This window comes from Triticum aestivum, chromosome 2A, assembly GCF_018294505.1.
Source record: "Triticum aestivum cultivar Chinese Spring chromosome 2A, IWGSC CS RefSeq v2.1, whole genome shotgun sequence".
NCBI lineage: Eukaryota > Viridiplantae > Streptophyta > Magnoliopsida > Poales > Poaceae > Triticum > Triticum aestivum.
Window position 1 is genome coordinate 754,542,186 of NC_057797.1, and position 13,854 is coordinate 754,556,039.

The 13,854-nt window shown below is 42.0% G+C and overlaps 1 protein-coding gene across 3 annotated transcripts; it reads left to right on the plus strand.

The window, feature by feature from the left end:
- The first annotated feature begins 1,545 nt into the window (after nt 1–1,545).
- Nucleotides 1,546–5,189, plus strand: LOC123190910 (G-type lectin S-receptor-like serine/threonine-protein kinase B120). 3 transcript variants are annotated; one of them, XM_044603637.1, is made up of 7 exons: nt 1,546–2,869; nt 3,328–3,453; nt 3,536–3,717; nt 3,791–4,001; nt 4,122–4,359; nt 4,436–4,589; nt 4,696–5,189. In XM_044603637.1, exons 1-7 carry the CDS (start codon nt 1,546–1,548, stop codon nt 4,996–4,998), a joined length of 2,538 nt encoding a protein of 845 aa, XP_044459572.1. In that variant the 3' UTR covers nt 4,999–5,189. The 3 variants fall into 3 exon arrangements, with proteins under 3 accessions (XP_044459572.1, XP_044459573.1, XP_044459574.1); XM_044603638.1 differs by having other exon boundaries at nt 4,436–4,523; XM_044603639.1 differs by lacking the exon at nt 3,328–3,453.
- The last annotated feature ends 8,665 nt before the right edge of the window (nt 5,190–13,854 follow it).

A 13,854-nucleotide genomic window follows, 5' to 3' on the forward strand; every position in this document is an offset into this window, starting at 1 on the left:
CCACTCCATTTCACTTCACTTTCAGTCCGCTCTGCCCAACTCCTCTCCAATGATCTTTCGCCATTTTCGCATTTCGGGGCATCGGATCTATGTCCAATAACTTTGGATCCAACGACTGGACCTTATCCTCTGCATGGACGAGGAACAGATAGCTGTCCGACTGGCTTACCACCGGTTTCGGGAGGATATTCCTGCTTTGGTGGGGCTTAGAACCAGCAGCGGCAATGTGCCTGTTGGCGGCTCGAGCCGCGTGTCCGCTCTGAATCTGGCGCCGGCGAGGGCGGTTGGAGGTACATGTACACCCTTGAGGACTGCCCTGTGGCATCCGAGCAACCCCGATGCTAGGTCTTTGTCCCCATGCCGCCTGGCTTCGAGTCTGAGGTCAGTGGTGCCAATGCACATGACCAAGGATACTCCGGATGCTCCAGCTATGGCGGAAAAGCAAGGTCGCGGCATGGCATGCCCACCGTGAGAGGACGAAGGTGTGCCGCGTTAGGCCCCTATGTTGTCTTGGGAGCACTACCATCCACCAGACGGTAAGGGCGGCCGTGGATGAACTTGCTCTATAACCCTGTTTTTTTTTATAATAGAACATATGCCTAACTAATTTTGGTAGTCTGATGGTATGTGTAATGATGAACTACCGTATGCTATGCCCAGTATGAACTATGTGCTATGATTTATATGAATTATGGAATACGTCGTTTGATCTATGTTGCATGAGATTATATGAATTTGAAGGTTTGAATATGAGGTGACGGTTGTGGACGCGGACAAGTGAGAGGTGCCCGGCGCTGTCTGCGGACTTCATACAGTAGGCCAAATGTAAAGTCCGATCTTATGGTACGCCTACGTCACACTATGCTCTAAGGTCTACGTAAGACTTGATGAATGATTGAAGATGCTGCACTGGCGAGGAGCAGCCATAGAAATGGCCTTGCAGTGTAGTACACTGGCGAGATGCAGGCTCTGGAGCATGCATTGATCAGGGTGGAGGGGTGGTAGTTGCGTGTAAACTGTTGTACCACTATGTGCATTCATATCACTCGGTCAGCTGCACAGGTTGCTATTATTTGCGGTATAAGAAAAGGCACACGCACCCAGTAAAAACACATCTCGTCTTGCTTCTGTGCTTCCTCTCCCATTGTCACTCTCCCTCTGTTTGCTCGCGAGCTCTGCCCCCATTCCCCTTCTCGCCTCCGCCGTCCGTTGCCGGCTGATCCCGGCCGGCTCCCCCGCCTCCGACACCGCCTCGCTGCGAGTGACTACCGCGTCCGAGCTCCACCTGACGGTAACCCGGTCCTTTCGTCTTCTGTGCGCACTTGTCATTTCTCAACCATAGCATATTTCTGTCCCCAACGACTTTGACGGACTCCGGTGTCCGGTCAATCCGATGGTTGCGAGTGGCGAGAGCTCAGTTCCTCAGTTTATATGGTGCAGTCAACACATTGATATAGTACTTCTTGATCTTTAATCTCCCACGGCTAATTTCCACAGCAGTTTCCTACCCTTCAGCCTGAAATTACATCCGGCAAACTGGTTCTCATGCTTCTGTGGTCAGCACAAACTGTTTACTTTGCTCTTCTTTCACAAGCATATGTGAAAGAAAGTCTCAGTAGCATGACTCTCCGTGTCATTTTTACCCTCTTATTGTTGGTATGTTTCTGTGAATCTGATGACCGCCTCACACCCGCGAAGCCACTCTTGCCGGGCGACAAGCTCGTCTCAAACAATGGCATCTTCGCTCTAGGCTTCTTCTCCCTGGACCCTGAGAACTCCACCGCCGCAAACTCATATGTAGGCATATGGTACCACGACATCCCGGAGAGGACATATGTGTGGGTGGCCAACCGTGACAATCCTATCGGCAGCGGTTTGTCTGGGGAGCTGGTTCTCACCAACACCTCTGATCTTGTCTTGTCAGACTCAGAAGGCCACATCCTCTGGAGGACGACGAACAACGTCACCTCCGGGGGTGATGGTGCCATGGCGCTGCTGCTGGAGGCGGGGAACTTTGTCGTCCAGTTGCAGAATTTCACGCAGATATGGCAGAGCTATGATCACCCGACCGACACCATCCTCCCCAGCTTCAAGTTGTGGGCAAACTACAAGACCCACACAGCAGTGCGTCTCGTTGCTTGGAAAGGTCCTCTGGATCCGTCCCCCGGGAAATTCTTGCTCAGCCGTGACCCCGGCACAGGCCTCCAGATCCTCACCTTCCGCGGGACTAGCAAGTACTGGCGCAGCGGGTTGTGGAACGGTGCACAAGCCTCGGACAAGAACGGATACATGTGGTCCCAGAACGTCGATGACGGGGAGACCATCTACTCGACGTACAACACGGGTAACAGCTCTGCCCGGAGATCGCACTGGAAGCTGGACTACAATGGCGACTTGATGCTCAGGATCTGGACTGGCCGGTCATGGGTGCCTCTGTTCAAGCGCCCGGATGATGGCTGCCGCCACTATGGCTCGTGTGGTCCGTTCGGCTACTGCGACATGTTTGACAAGATCAGCGGCGAGTGCAAGTGCCTCGATGGGTTCAGGCCGGCAGACGGCTTCAGCGCCAACCCCTCCCGAGGATGCGTGAGAAAGGAAAACCTGACATGCCGCGGCGACCATTTCTTGACTTTGCCGGAGATGAAGGTGCCTGACAAGTTTGTGTATGTGAGGAACAGAAGCTTCGAGGAGTGCACTGCTGAGTGTGAGCGTGACTGCTCCTGCACTGCGTACGCTTACACCAACCTGAGCAGCATCGTCGCAACTGGTGGCCCATCAAGATGCTTGATCTGGACAGGGGAGCTTGTTGACTCTGAGAAGGCCGGTATGCTTGGTGGCAACCTCTACATTCGGCTTGCTGGCTCTCCTGGTACGTATTGTGTCGTTACCACTGAACAAACTCATCAGTTGCATTTCTTCCAGAATTGTGTCGGTGCACATTTGTAACAGTCAAGCTAGCCAGTTACTTTTGCTGTCTGCAAATTTTAACTTTTGAAACAAAATCTGTAATTATGTTGAGATCAAAGTTTTAAATAATGGGATATGAGGAATAGTGGCAGCCTCACTAGCGTACTAAATGGCGCTATAGCGCGCTAAAGCCGCTAAGTTGTACACGACGTCGTTAGCGTGATGTCCCACCAAACACTATAGCACTGATATAGCATGCCATTTAAAACTTTGATGGATTGAGATAGATTTTCAATATCTGCTTTGGTATTATATAGGAATTCAAGTAAATTGATGCTATGTTATACTCATTGAGAAAAGGATAAATTCATACTCTCACATGTTATACTCATTCAATCTATGCTATCATCTCCTTCATAGAACACAGTTCTGCAGTAAACACCACGAAGAGCGGTGTCAGTGTGGTATTCAAGATCGCACTTCCAGTTATAACATTCCTGCTGACACTCACATGCATATATCTTGTCTGCATATGCAAGCAAAAAGGTAGAACAAGGGACTCCAGTTTACTCTGATATGATCTTTCATGTAAAAGTGTCGAGTATTGATGTTACTGATATTTCTGCAGGGATACAAGTAAACAAGGAAACCCTGAAAAAACCGACCCTGAAACACCTGAGCACTTCGCAAGAAGTTTGGGATCAAAATTTAGAATTCCAGTATATTATGTTCGAAGACATTGCTGCTGCAACAAACAGTTTCCATGACACAAACGTACTTGGAAAAGGAGGTTTTGGCAAAGTCTATAAGGTTTTAAAACTTTGACTTTGTCAATTAATTACAACATTGGAAAATCTGTTTCAATAATTATGAAATCACACAGGGAATACTAGAAGATGGAAAGGAAGTTGCTGTTAAAAGGCTTAGCAAGGGTTCTGATCAGGGGATAGAGCATTTTAGAAATGAAGTGGTTCTTATTGCCAAATTGCAGCACAAGAATCTAGTTAAACTTCTTGGCTGTTGTATTCATGAGGATGAGAAGTTGCTTATTTATGAATACTTACCCAACAAAAGCCTGGACCAGTTTCTTTTTGGTATGTTCTAAACTTCTAATCCCATACTATCGAAAGTAATCTCGAATTGACCAAGCAAACTTACTTGTCTGAACGGCTTATGCCTTGCACTCATGTAAATGCATGTCCTGTTCTTGGCAGATATTGCAAGGAAGTTTATGCTTGATTGGCCAAAGAGGTTCAACATAATCAAAGGGGTAGCTAGAGGACTTATGTATCTCCACCAAGATTCGAGAACGACTATAATCCATAGAGACCTCAAGCCAAGCAACATCCTGCTAGACGTGGAGATGAACCCAAAAATATCAGATTTTGGAATGGCAAGGATCTTTGGGGGCAACGAACAACAAGAAAGTACCAGACGAGTTGTTGGCACGTAGTAAGTACTTCTTCAACTAGTCCTTGGTCTGAAAATTTAATTTATAAGCCTGAAATAGCTCAAAATTTTCAAACAGCGGGTACATGTCGCCTGAGTATGCGATGGAGGGCATTTTTTCCGTCAAGTCGGACACCTACAGCTTTGGTATTTTGCTACTAGAGATTGTAAGTGGATTAAAGATCAGTTCACCACATCATCTTGTGATGGACTTTTCAAATCTCATATCATTTGTAAGTGTCACATACTGTGTTATGAAAAATGCTTCAGATTCTAATAACTCAACAAGAAATGCAGTATTAGCAAATATAAATTACAAATTTTGCCATTATGTTTCAGGCATGGAACTTGTGGGCAGATGGCAAAGTGGAGGATTTCATGGACCCAGCCGTCACGGAGAGCTACTCGCTTGATGAAGTGTCCAAGTGCATCCATGTTGGGCTCTTGTGTGTCCAGGACAGCTCCGGTGCTAGGCCTCACATGTCATCCGTTGTGTCCATGCTCGACAGTGAAGCCATGCCTCGCGCAGCGCCGAGGCAACCTATGTATTTCGCGCAGATAAATTACGAAACCAGTGATGCGACAGAAGACCTGGAAAACTCTGCCAATGGCGTGAGCCTTACGGCACTAGAAGGACGATAACTGGCTCATGTAACTGTGTCATTCCTACTAGCTATTAAGATTTACTTATATTTGAAGGAATGTATTCTATGGAAGATTTGTGTCCTTCTTTTCCTTGTTGGCCATGGCATTAAGCCCACTTTTGTTGGGTTGTACCGTTGACATGGATTGAGAACTTTTTGTCAAATTAATTGAACGATAAGTGTGATAAATGCCTTTTCTTATTTTGGTATTTTTCTATTTATTTATCATTATATATACATGTTCACCCTTTTTTGCTATTTTATTTATTTTCTAAAAAATACTTGGAAACAATATTTTGGGTTAAGAAATTCTTTCATGTAGTTTAAAAAATGTTCAATATTTATTTAAACAAGTTCAGCCTGCATTCAGAAATGGTTCAGGTATATGAAAAAATGTTCGTCATGCATGAGAAAAGATATTCAATGTGTATTAAAAATATCTCAAAAGAGTGTATAAACAATCAACATGTATTAAAATAATTTCAGCTTGTATTAACAAAGTGTTGAACATAAATTTAAAAATGGTCATTGTGTTAATTAAAAAAATGTTTCATATGCATATGAAAACGCTCAAGTATGAAATATATATATATATATATATATATATATATATATATATATATATATATATATATATATATATGCATTTGGTTTTACATTGTTAGTAGTTAAATAAAACTAAAAAAGGGCAAACAAAAAGTAAAAAAGAAATGGATAAAATAAAAGGAAAAGGAAAGAAAAACAGAAAAAGAAAACAAATAAAGAAATAAAACAAGAACAAAGAAATAAAATGGAAATAAATCAAAAAAACATAGGGGGAAATGAAAAATAATATGTAAAAAAGAAACAGAAAAACATGAAATAAAAAATAAAATGGAAAGAGAGAAACAATAACATATAAACTAAAAGAAGGAATCGAATCAATAGAAGGTAAAAGCTGAAAATCAATGGTCTTTGGATGGTCCACACAGACGAGCAGTACATGGTCAACGCACAAAACCAAGAAAAACTTAGATCACACTGGTGACCAGTAGAGTAAGGTTTTGTTTGGCAGTAAAGTATTATAAAAAAAGGGAGTATTGAAAAATACAATATTTTATGGAAATCTAGTTTGGCATTTGGGAGCACATCCTCCTGCGCGTGAAAAATGTTCTTTTTTAATGTCACAAAAATCGGGAAGAAAAAATGTGTTCATGATCACATCCAAATACTACCAGCAAATTTTTAGGGGAAATGGTTAAGCATTATGACTTGTACAAAAAACAAAACAAAAAAATCAAACACCAAATGTTACTTTTAATTTTGTTTTTTACCAATAAAGAAGCGTTATCCCGTTTCGCATGAAAATTGTCAAGCAGGCTTGCTACACGAACATGAACATCTACAGAAAATTCAGATTTATTTATTTATTATTGTGAATTACATGTTTTTTCAGGAGCATATGCTCCCTGGAGCCAAAACATTCCAATATTTCATGTTTTTTGGCACTCGAGTCCTATCTGCCGCTCTTTACGGGAGCCCCTATTCCTCGCATTCAGCGACTATAACTCCCGACTCGGGCAACCAATATGGGTCAGCCCACGCGCGAGCGAGGTCACAGTCTGTTTTTCTGTCTTTTTTTTGACGTTTTACGTTTTCTGTTTTGTTTTTCGTTTTATTTTTGCAATTTCGTTTATACTCTCAAATATTTTAAATATATATTGCAAAAAACTCACAAAACATTTCAAAAATGTTGGGTAAGTATTTGAAAAATGTTAAACAAGTATTTGAAAAATATTATCAAGCATTCAAAAAAAAATATTGAACATGTAGTTGAAAAATGTTGAACAAGTATTTGAAAAATGTTAATGTAGCATTGCGAGAAATTTTGAACAACTAGTTGAAAAATGTTGATAAAGTATTCAATAGAAATTGAACAATTATTTGAAAATGTTTATCATGCATCTGGAAAAATGTTGAATAAGTATTTGGAAAAAAATTAATCAAGCGTTTTAAAAATGTTGAACATGTATTTGAAAAATGTTGAACAAGGACTTAAAAAATGTTAATCAAGCATTCAAGAAATGATAACAAATATTTGAAATTTTGAACAAGAATTTTTAAAAACATTGATCATATATATTTTGAACAAGTGTTTGGAAAATGTTGAACAAGTATTTGAAAAGTGTTGAACAAGTATTTGAAAAAATGTTGATCATGTGTAGCGAACCAGCTTGAGTTACTGTAGAGAAAAATATTTAGATAAAATTGAGAACATTTTTTAATCGTGATTTTTTATTACAAAATGATTTTGAAAAGATGAACAAAACTTGAAATTTCAAACAATTTATTAAAACTTCAAAAAGTTTTTGCATTCTACAAATATTTTATGAAAACGTGAACAAAGTGTAAAAATGAGAATGTTTTTTTTCAAAAATTTAAACATTTTGAGGAAAATTGAATTTGATTTTGTTTTTTTAAAGCAAGTAGTTTTTCAAAATGAGAATATTTTGTCAAACCATGAACGAAATTTTATATTTCTGAACATTTTTTGTAAACACAAACATTATTTTCGAATCTGCAAACTTTTTTGGAATGCAAATAATTTACTAAATTGTGAAATTTTGAAAAGGAAAAATAAAAGAATAGAAAATAAAATACAAAAGGTAGGAAACTAAAAAATGAAAAAGAAAAGAAAAACTGAAACAAAAAGAAAACCCAAAACCAATCAAAACAATAGAAATTCGGTCTAAAAACCTTCTAGAAGGTTCTCAAAATCACTCAGGAAACTTTCAGAAAGTTCCTAAAACCGGGATTCTCACCACATATGTAGCTCTAAATGGTGGGCCATTTAATGTCTGTTAGTGGCTATCCTATGCGTGTCAATGACAACTTGATGTAAGCGTGTTAAAAAGGAAATGCGTGTCTCGGTCTCAAGCTTCGATGTTCTTACGTTTGCTCGTCTCTTTCTGTTGTTTTCTCCTTTCTTTTTTCTATTTCATTTATGTTTTGAAATATTCTAAATATGTATCATATATAAAATTAATTTCTCCGATTATGAAAACTCTTGGTGCACATTAGAATATATGTTTGTGCATATAAAAGTCTATTCGTACAATTGGAAAACATGTTCGTGTAGTTCAAAAAATGTTCACACGTTTAAAAATGTGTTCGTTACACCATCTTAAAAAATGCATGAAAATATAAAAAGTTGTCTGTGTAATTTACAAAGAAAAATCATGATATTTCATAGAAAATTGCGGATTTGAAAATATTGACATTTTAAAATAATGTTCACTGAAATGAAACAATTCAGTCTCGCAATCTTTACAAAAATGTTCATAACATATAAAATACTGGTTGCATGTTTTTAAAAAATGTTTCGTAATTTTCTGTAAGAAGTTCAAACTGTGTTTAAAAATGTTCACCATGCAATTAAAAGATGTACAATGTGTTTTAAAAATGTTGAATGTGCAATTTACAAATGCTCAACATGTATTTTAAAAAGGTGTGAAGTATATCTAAAAGATTCAAGCAGTATAAAAAATATTCAACGTGTATTCAATAAAAGGCGACATGTATTTCAAAAGTGAAAGAAAATGAAATAAAACCAGCATGTAAAATGAAACCTCGATGAAAAACCAATAGAGAAAAGAAGAAACAACACGGTACCTTCCGAAGACCAGCCAATACCGGCCAGGATGTTTCCCGAACCGTTCTCTAGAAGCTTCCCAAAACCGCTTCTTGGGCCTGTCCCGTAGGCATGGTGTGTCTCACACCAAGAAATATATCCCAAAGCATTCGCCATAGGTGGTACATAGTATTTTTGCTTTTGTGCATTGTGTTATTTGAATATTACATTTTTTTCAATTTGGAGTTCTGTTTTTCTTCTGGTTTTTATTCTTTTCTGGGGTTTTGATGCATTCGTAGGTGATGGGAACGTCTCCTCCCACGAGCACACATCACCGGAATGGCTGAAATATATCTAGGGAAGTGCGACCATCGGTGCCAAGTCTAGGAATTGAACCTCGGTGGGTTGGTACCACCACAAGGAACCTAATCATCTTAGCTACGCTCAGTTCGCTTCTATTTATTGTTGTTTCAAGGAAATGTACACACTTACTAATGAATACACACGCATCTTCTTTAAATTGTGTGACCAATTTTTAAAAACTAAATGAACACGTTTAAAAATTATACAAAAAATGTTATTTAAAGTGATTGAACACCTTTTTAATTACATGAACATTTGGAAATTAATGCATTAAAATCTTGCACAATTTATCGGTAAAATTCACTTTATTAGGTGTACTCATGTTTTCAAAAACAACAACAAAAAATCCATCATAGAGGAACATATTTCTTGTAGTGCTTAAGAAAAATGTTCTCCTTCATATAGAAAAGAACTTCCCCTCCAAATACCCTACTTCGTGGTCCACTCAATGTTCTTCCAGTCCCTATTTCTTATCATTTTTTATCAATGGGTATACCTAAATACGTGACTGGTAAAATCCCAGCCTTGCAGGTGAAGATTTGTCAAGAGTATGTTGTTTTTTCTTAGTCTCCCCTGTATTACTTTACAGGACGTACCCAAATGGACTATCCCCTTGAATAGACCAAATATGTGATACGGTCTGCCTCATGGCTATCCTGAGATTACTTCTATCATAGGCTTTTGTTCCACCCGCCTTGAAAATCCTACATCCTCAAGACTATAATTGCTGCCCTAGGGTTTTTAGACGGAGACCCACAAAGACCCGCTTTAGATATGTTTTTTTATACATGATTTTTTGGCCCACATCAGTACAGTTACTAAGCTCCCACGAATTCAAGGTCCCTGGTGAATCGAGGCTGGTTTTTATGGAGGACATCCCGATTTGGGTCAACCTGCTGTCGGATGTGGCGTGTGTATGCCGTGCACGCTCGAGGGATTTCCGGTTTTTTAGGGTCAACATTGATGCTTCTTATTTAGCCAGCATAGCTGAGAATGTCATCAGAAATTACAGAGAGAACAAAGTCTGGGGGAGACCCCAACCACACCTTACACAACTCATCACCTACACCTACTTTAGCTAACTTGTGAGCAGCAACATTGGCAGTACGACAAACCCAAGTCACGCGATACTCAGCCCGAGTATGCAACCGCTCCTTAATCTCCTCAATCCACGAACCAACAGCTGCCATGCACTTATGACGATCATTTAGCATTTGCACAACAGGCAGGCTGTCCAGCTCCAGATGGACACTTTGAAATCCTCTCTCAATAGCAAGGAGTAAACCACTTTTGCAGGCGAGGATTTCCACAGCCTTCGGGTCAACCGAGCGATTGAAGAACTGACGGGCACCTGCAAGAAAAGCACCCCCAGCATCACGAATAACCACTCCGGCGCCCCCCTTCTCCCCATTCCCAACGACGGCACCATCAGAGTTGACCTTCACCCACCCCTGAGACGGAGGCTTCCATCGCTGCACAGTTCTGGCCTGCGGCACCCTCGCTGCGGCGTCGTGAACTTGTCTCCACTCGATCAAGTGGGAGTAGATAGACTCCATGATTTCATGTGGGGATGCCATCTTCTTCCCATCCCGCGCGTCATTACGAGCTACCCAGAGGCCATACACTGCTTGAATCATCACTTGTTTTTCCTCATCGGCCGCCTCCGCAAACCATCCAAGGAGCCAGTTTGCAAGCGCATTCTGGGAGTCCATAGGAAACGGCGGGAGTGCCATCGTGACGCCCTTCTCTGAATGCAGCTTCTGCCAGAACAATGACGAATGTTGACATGCCCAGAACCTGTGATAGATGGTTTCTTCCCTGCCGCATGCCACACAGAAACACCCGGTTTGATCCAGCGTCTATGTAGTTCAGACCCCACTGCCAGACCATTACGAACAAGTCTCCACATGTGGATTTTAGCTTTCCCCGGAGCATTAGTACTCCAAATGCCAAGGTAACCTTTATGTCGCTGCACTGAGCTCGACGAGCCTGGCTGTCCAGCTCTCGCAAGTTTCCTCAACATGGCCAAGTGATAGGCAGACTTAACATTGAAAATTCCATTCTTAGTGTAGTTCCAGGCTTGGTAGTCCTCCACCCCCACTCCTCCAACAGCGATCTGCAGAATATCCCGGGCATCCGAAGGCGAGAACATGGCCGCAACTTTGGCCTCATCCCATCCATTTGCCTGATCTGAGAGCAGGTGAGCCACCTTAGTCGTGCCCGGGAGGAACGCTTGCCCCAGTGGTCTCAAGCAACCAGACCGCGGGATCCAGTTGTCATGGTGGATATTAATAGACGATCTATCCATCCCCTACTCGCCAAACCAGCCCTTCCCTCAGCAAGTCCCTTCTATGCAACAAGCTTCTGAACATGAAGGAAGCGTTGGCCGGGCAAGTAGCGGACAGAATAGAACAGTCCTTGAAGTAACGAGCCTTCAGCACCCTCGCGACCAAAGAATTGGGCACCGTGAGGAGACGCCACGCTTGTTTTGCTAACAGAGCTTGGTTGAAAGCTTCGGGTTGTCGGAACCCCAGACTACCCTCACGCTTGGAGGTACACATTTTGTCCCACGCAATCCAATGCACCTTCATCTCACCATTCCTCGCACCCCACCAGAATTTTGAGGAGATAGAAGTCAGATTCCAACATATTTTCTTTGTGAGATGGAAACAACTCATGGTGAGCGTAGGGGTAGCTTGGAGTCCGGATTTAACCAACACTTCCCTAGCCTTGTTTGACAAACCCTGTCCCTTCCATCCAGTAACCTTTCCCTTGGAACTCTCCATCACATATCTGAAAGCACCATCCTTCGATCTTCCCACTTGGGTAGGAAGACCGATATATCTCTCGCTAAGTGCCTCGGATTGGATGCCAATATCAGTTTTCAATTGGTCTTTCACATCATTCTGACACCCCCTCCCAAAGAAGATAGAAGATTTCTGCAGATTCACCTTCTGCCCCGAAGCACGCTCATATTTTCGAAGGATCTCCTTGAGAGCAGCCATGTTATCTCGTGAGCCTTCCAAAAAGACAATGCTATCATCCGCAAAAAGAAGATGTGTGACATGGGGGCCAGTGCTCCCAAAAGTCACCCCTTTAATGATCCGGTCCTCCTAAGCTTTCTTCAATAAGGCAGAGAAGCTCTCAGCACAGAGAAGAAACAGGTAAGGGCTCAGTGGATCACCCTGTCGCAAACCCCGTGAAAGAAGAAAAGCTCTCGAAAAAACCCCATTAAGTTTGACACAAAAACATGCAGACGAAACACAACGCATGATCACCTCAATCCATTGGGAAGCAAAGCCAAACTTTCTCAACGTTTGTTCTAAGAAAACCCATTCGATCCTATCATAAGCTTTCATCATATCTAACTTGACCGCACAAAGAGGCTTCTTTCTCTTCTTGGTTCTGATAGCATGCACACATTCATAAGCCACAAGCACATTATCAGTCATGAGACGGCCCGGCACAGAGGCGCATTGTTCCTTCGAGATAAGAACCGGAAGGATGTGTTCTCCATTTTCCGAGGGAACAAGAGCATAACACATTGTTATTCATTTGACAATAACAACATGTATATTATGATTATTAAATATTTAAGCCATGCACCGAGTACAATTCGGGCACAAGTACGTACTACCGATCGAGATAGCAGAATTGCACGTTAGTGTCTGGAGCAGCCATATATCTAGCTCACACATATTTATTGGTTTATTTGGCTCTACGTACGCACAAGCGCGCTCGCTCCATCCAAACGTACAGCCAGCCAGCTTGCTCAATTCATCGTCTCCTCCTCCCATGATGACGACGACCATAGCGCCTCGTCCGATGACTCGGACGATCCTCCACCGGCCGCCGACAGCTACAGTTGCGACGGCGACCGGAAGGGGAAAGGGCCGGCGAGGAAGTGATGAAGATCCACTTTCTTCGGTTTAATTTCAAGTACTTAGATGTAGTTTAAAGTTGTCCGTCATTTGTGTGAACTCCGGCGGTCTCTTGAACATCCGTTCATAATCTTTTGGTGAACGTATTGTGCTTGCCTATGTCTATTTGATGATTTAAGTAGTTTGATTGACGTTGCATGGTTTAGTATGGATATGGAAGATCGGATATGAGATACACGGATGTGGATGACGCGATTTGAGGAGTCGCCGGCCAGCCCACGGACGCACCCGGACACGTCCGCGAGCGTTTGAGGGCCCGGATTTGCCTAATCTGGTTGTAGATGCTCTTATATAGTAGTGTGCTTCTCTTCTCCCTTGATGTAGTTGCTCCAAGTAGTGGGTGGTGTCTTTATTGTCCTTTGTGTAGCAGCTAGCTCGAGTCTGACGAGGTGAAGGAGGGTTTCAGCAGCCACCGCTCAATATTGATCTCCTTTTGTGTGGCGATGACCATTAGAGCCTAGATCTCCTTCACACAGTGGCACAGTTATAGGGGTGCCGTCGTAGGAAGATGAGATGAAGAAGGAAAAGTAGGCGATGTTGGGGGTTATTGATGAGAACATGGTCGAGTGAGGATGAGAATAGAGGAATGGATCACGGTTAGAGTTACAAAGAGTTACAACCATGTCGGAAGATACATGGGATTGAGCATACAATCATTAAAAGATCTAGTAAAGAGTTGTATGCATTGTGTAGCAAATCACATGAGCAACTTTCAAGGATCGTCTACACATCTACGATAATATAGCAGACACTTATGAAGATCCATCCACGGTTATTAGACCAACATAGATGGCTCTGGGTGGTAAGTGGTATCCTTCGGCTATACTTTTGCGATCGGGTGGTTTTTTTCCTCACCATCCAATAGTTATTAGTACTTTCACAATCAACTTGGCACACACTCACACCCCCGGTTTGGCGAGGTTCTCCTTTCCGAGGGAAC

Bases quoted from the DNA above. Each gene is read 5' to 3' on its own strand.
- LOC123190910 (XM_044603637.1), top strand. From the start codon at position 1,546: ATGCTTCTGTGGTCAGCACAAACTGTTTACTTTGCTCTTCTTTCACAA. The intron at 3,454-3,535 runs GTAGAACAAGGG...ATATTTCTGCAG, and splicing joins CTGCATATGCAAGCAAAAAG to GGATACAAGTAAACAAGGAA. The intron at 3,718-3,790 runs GTTTTAAAACTT...GAAATCACACAG, and splicing joins GTTTTGGCAAAGTCTATAAG to GGAATACTAGAAGATGGAAA.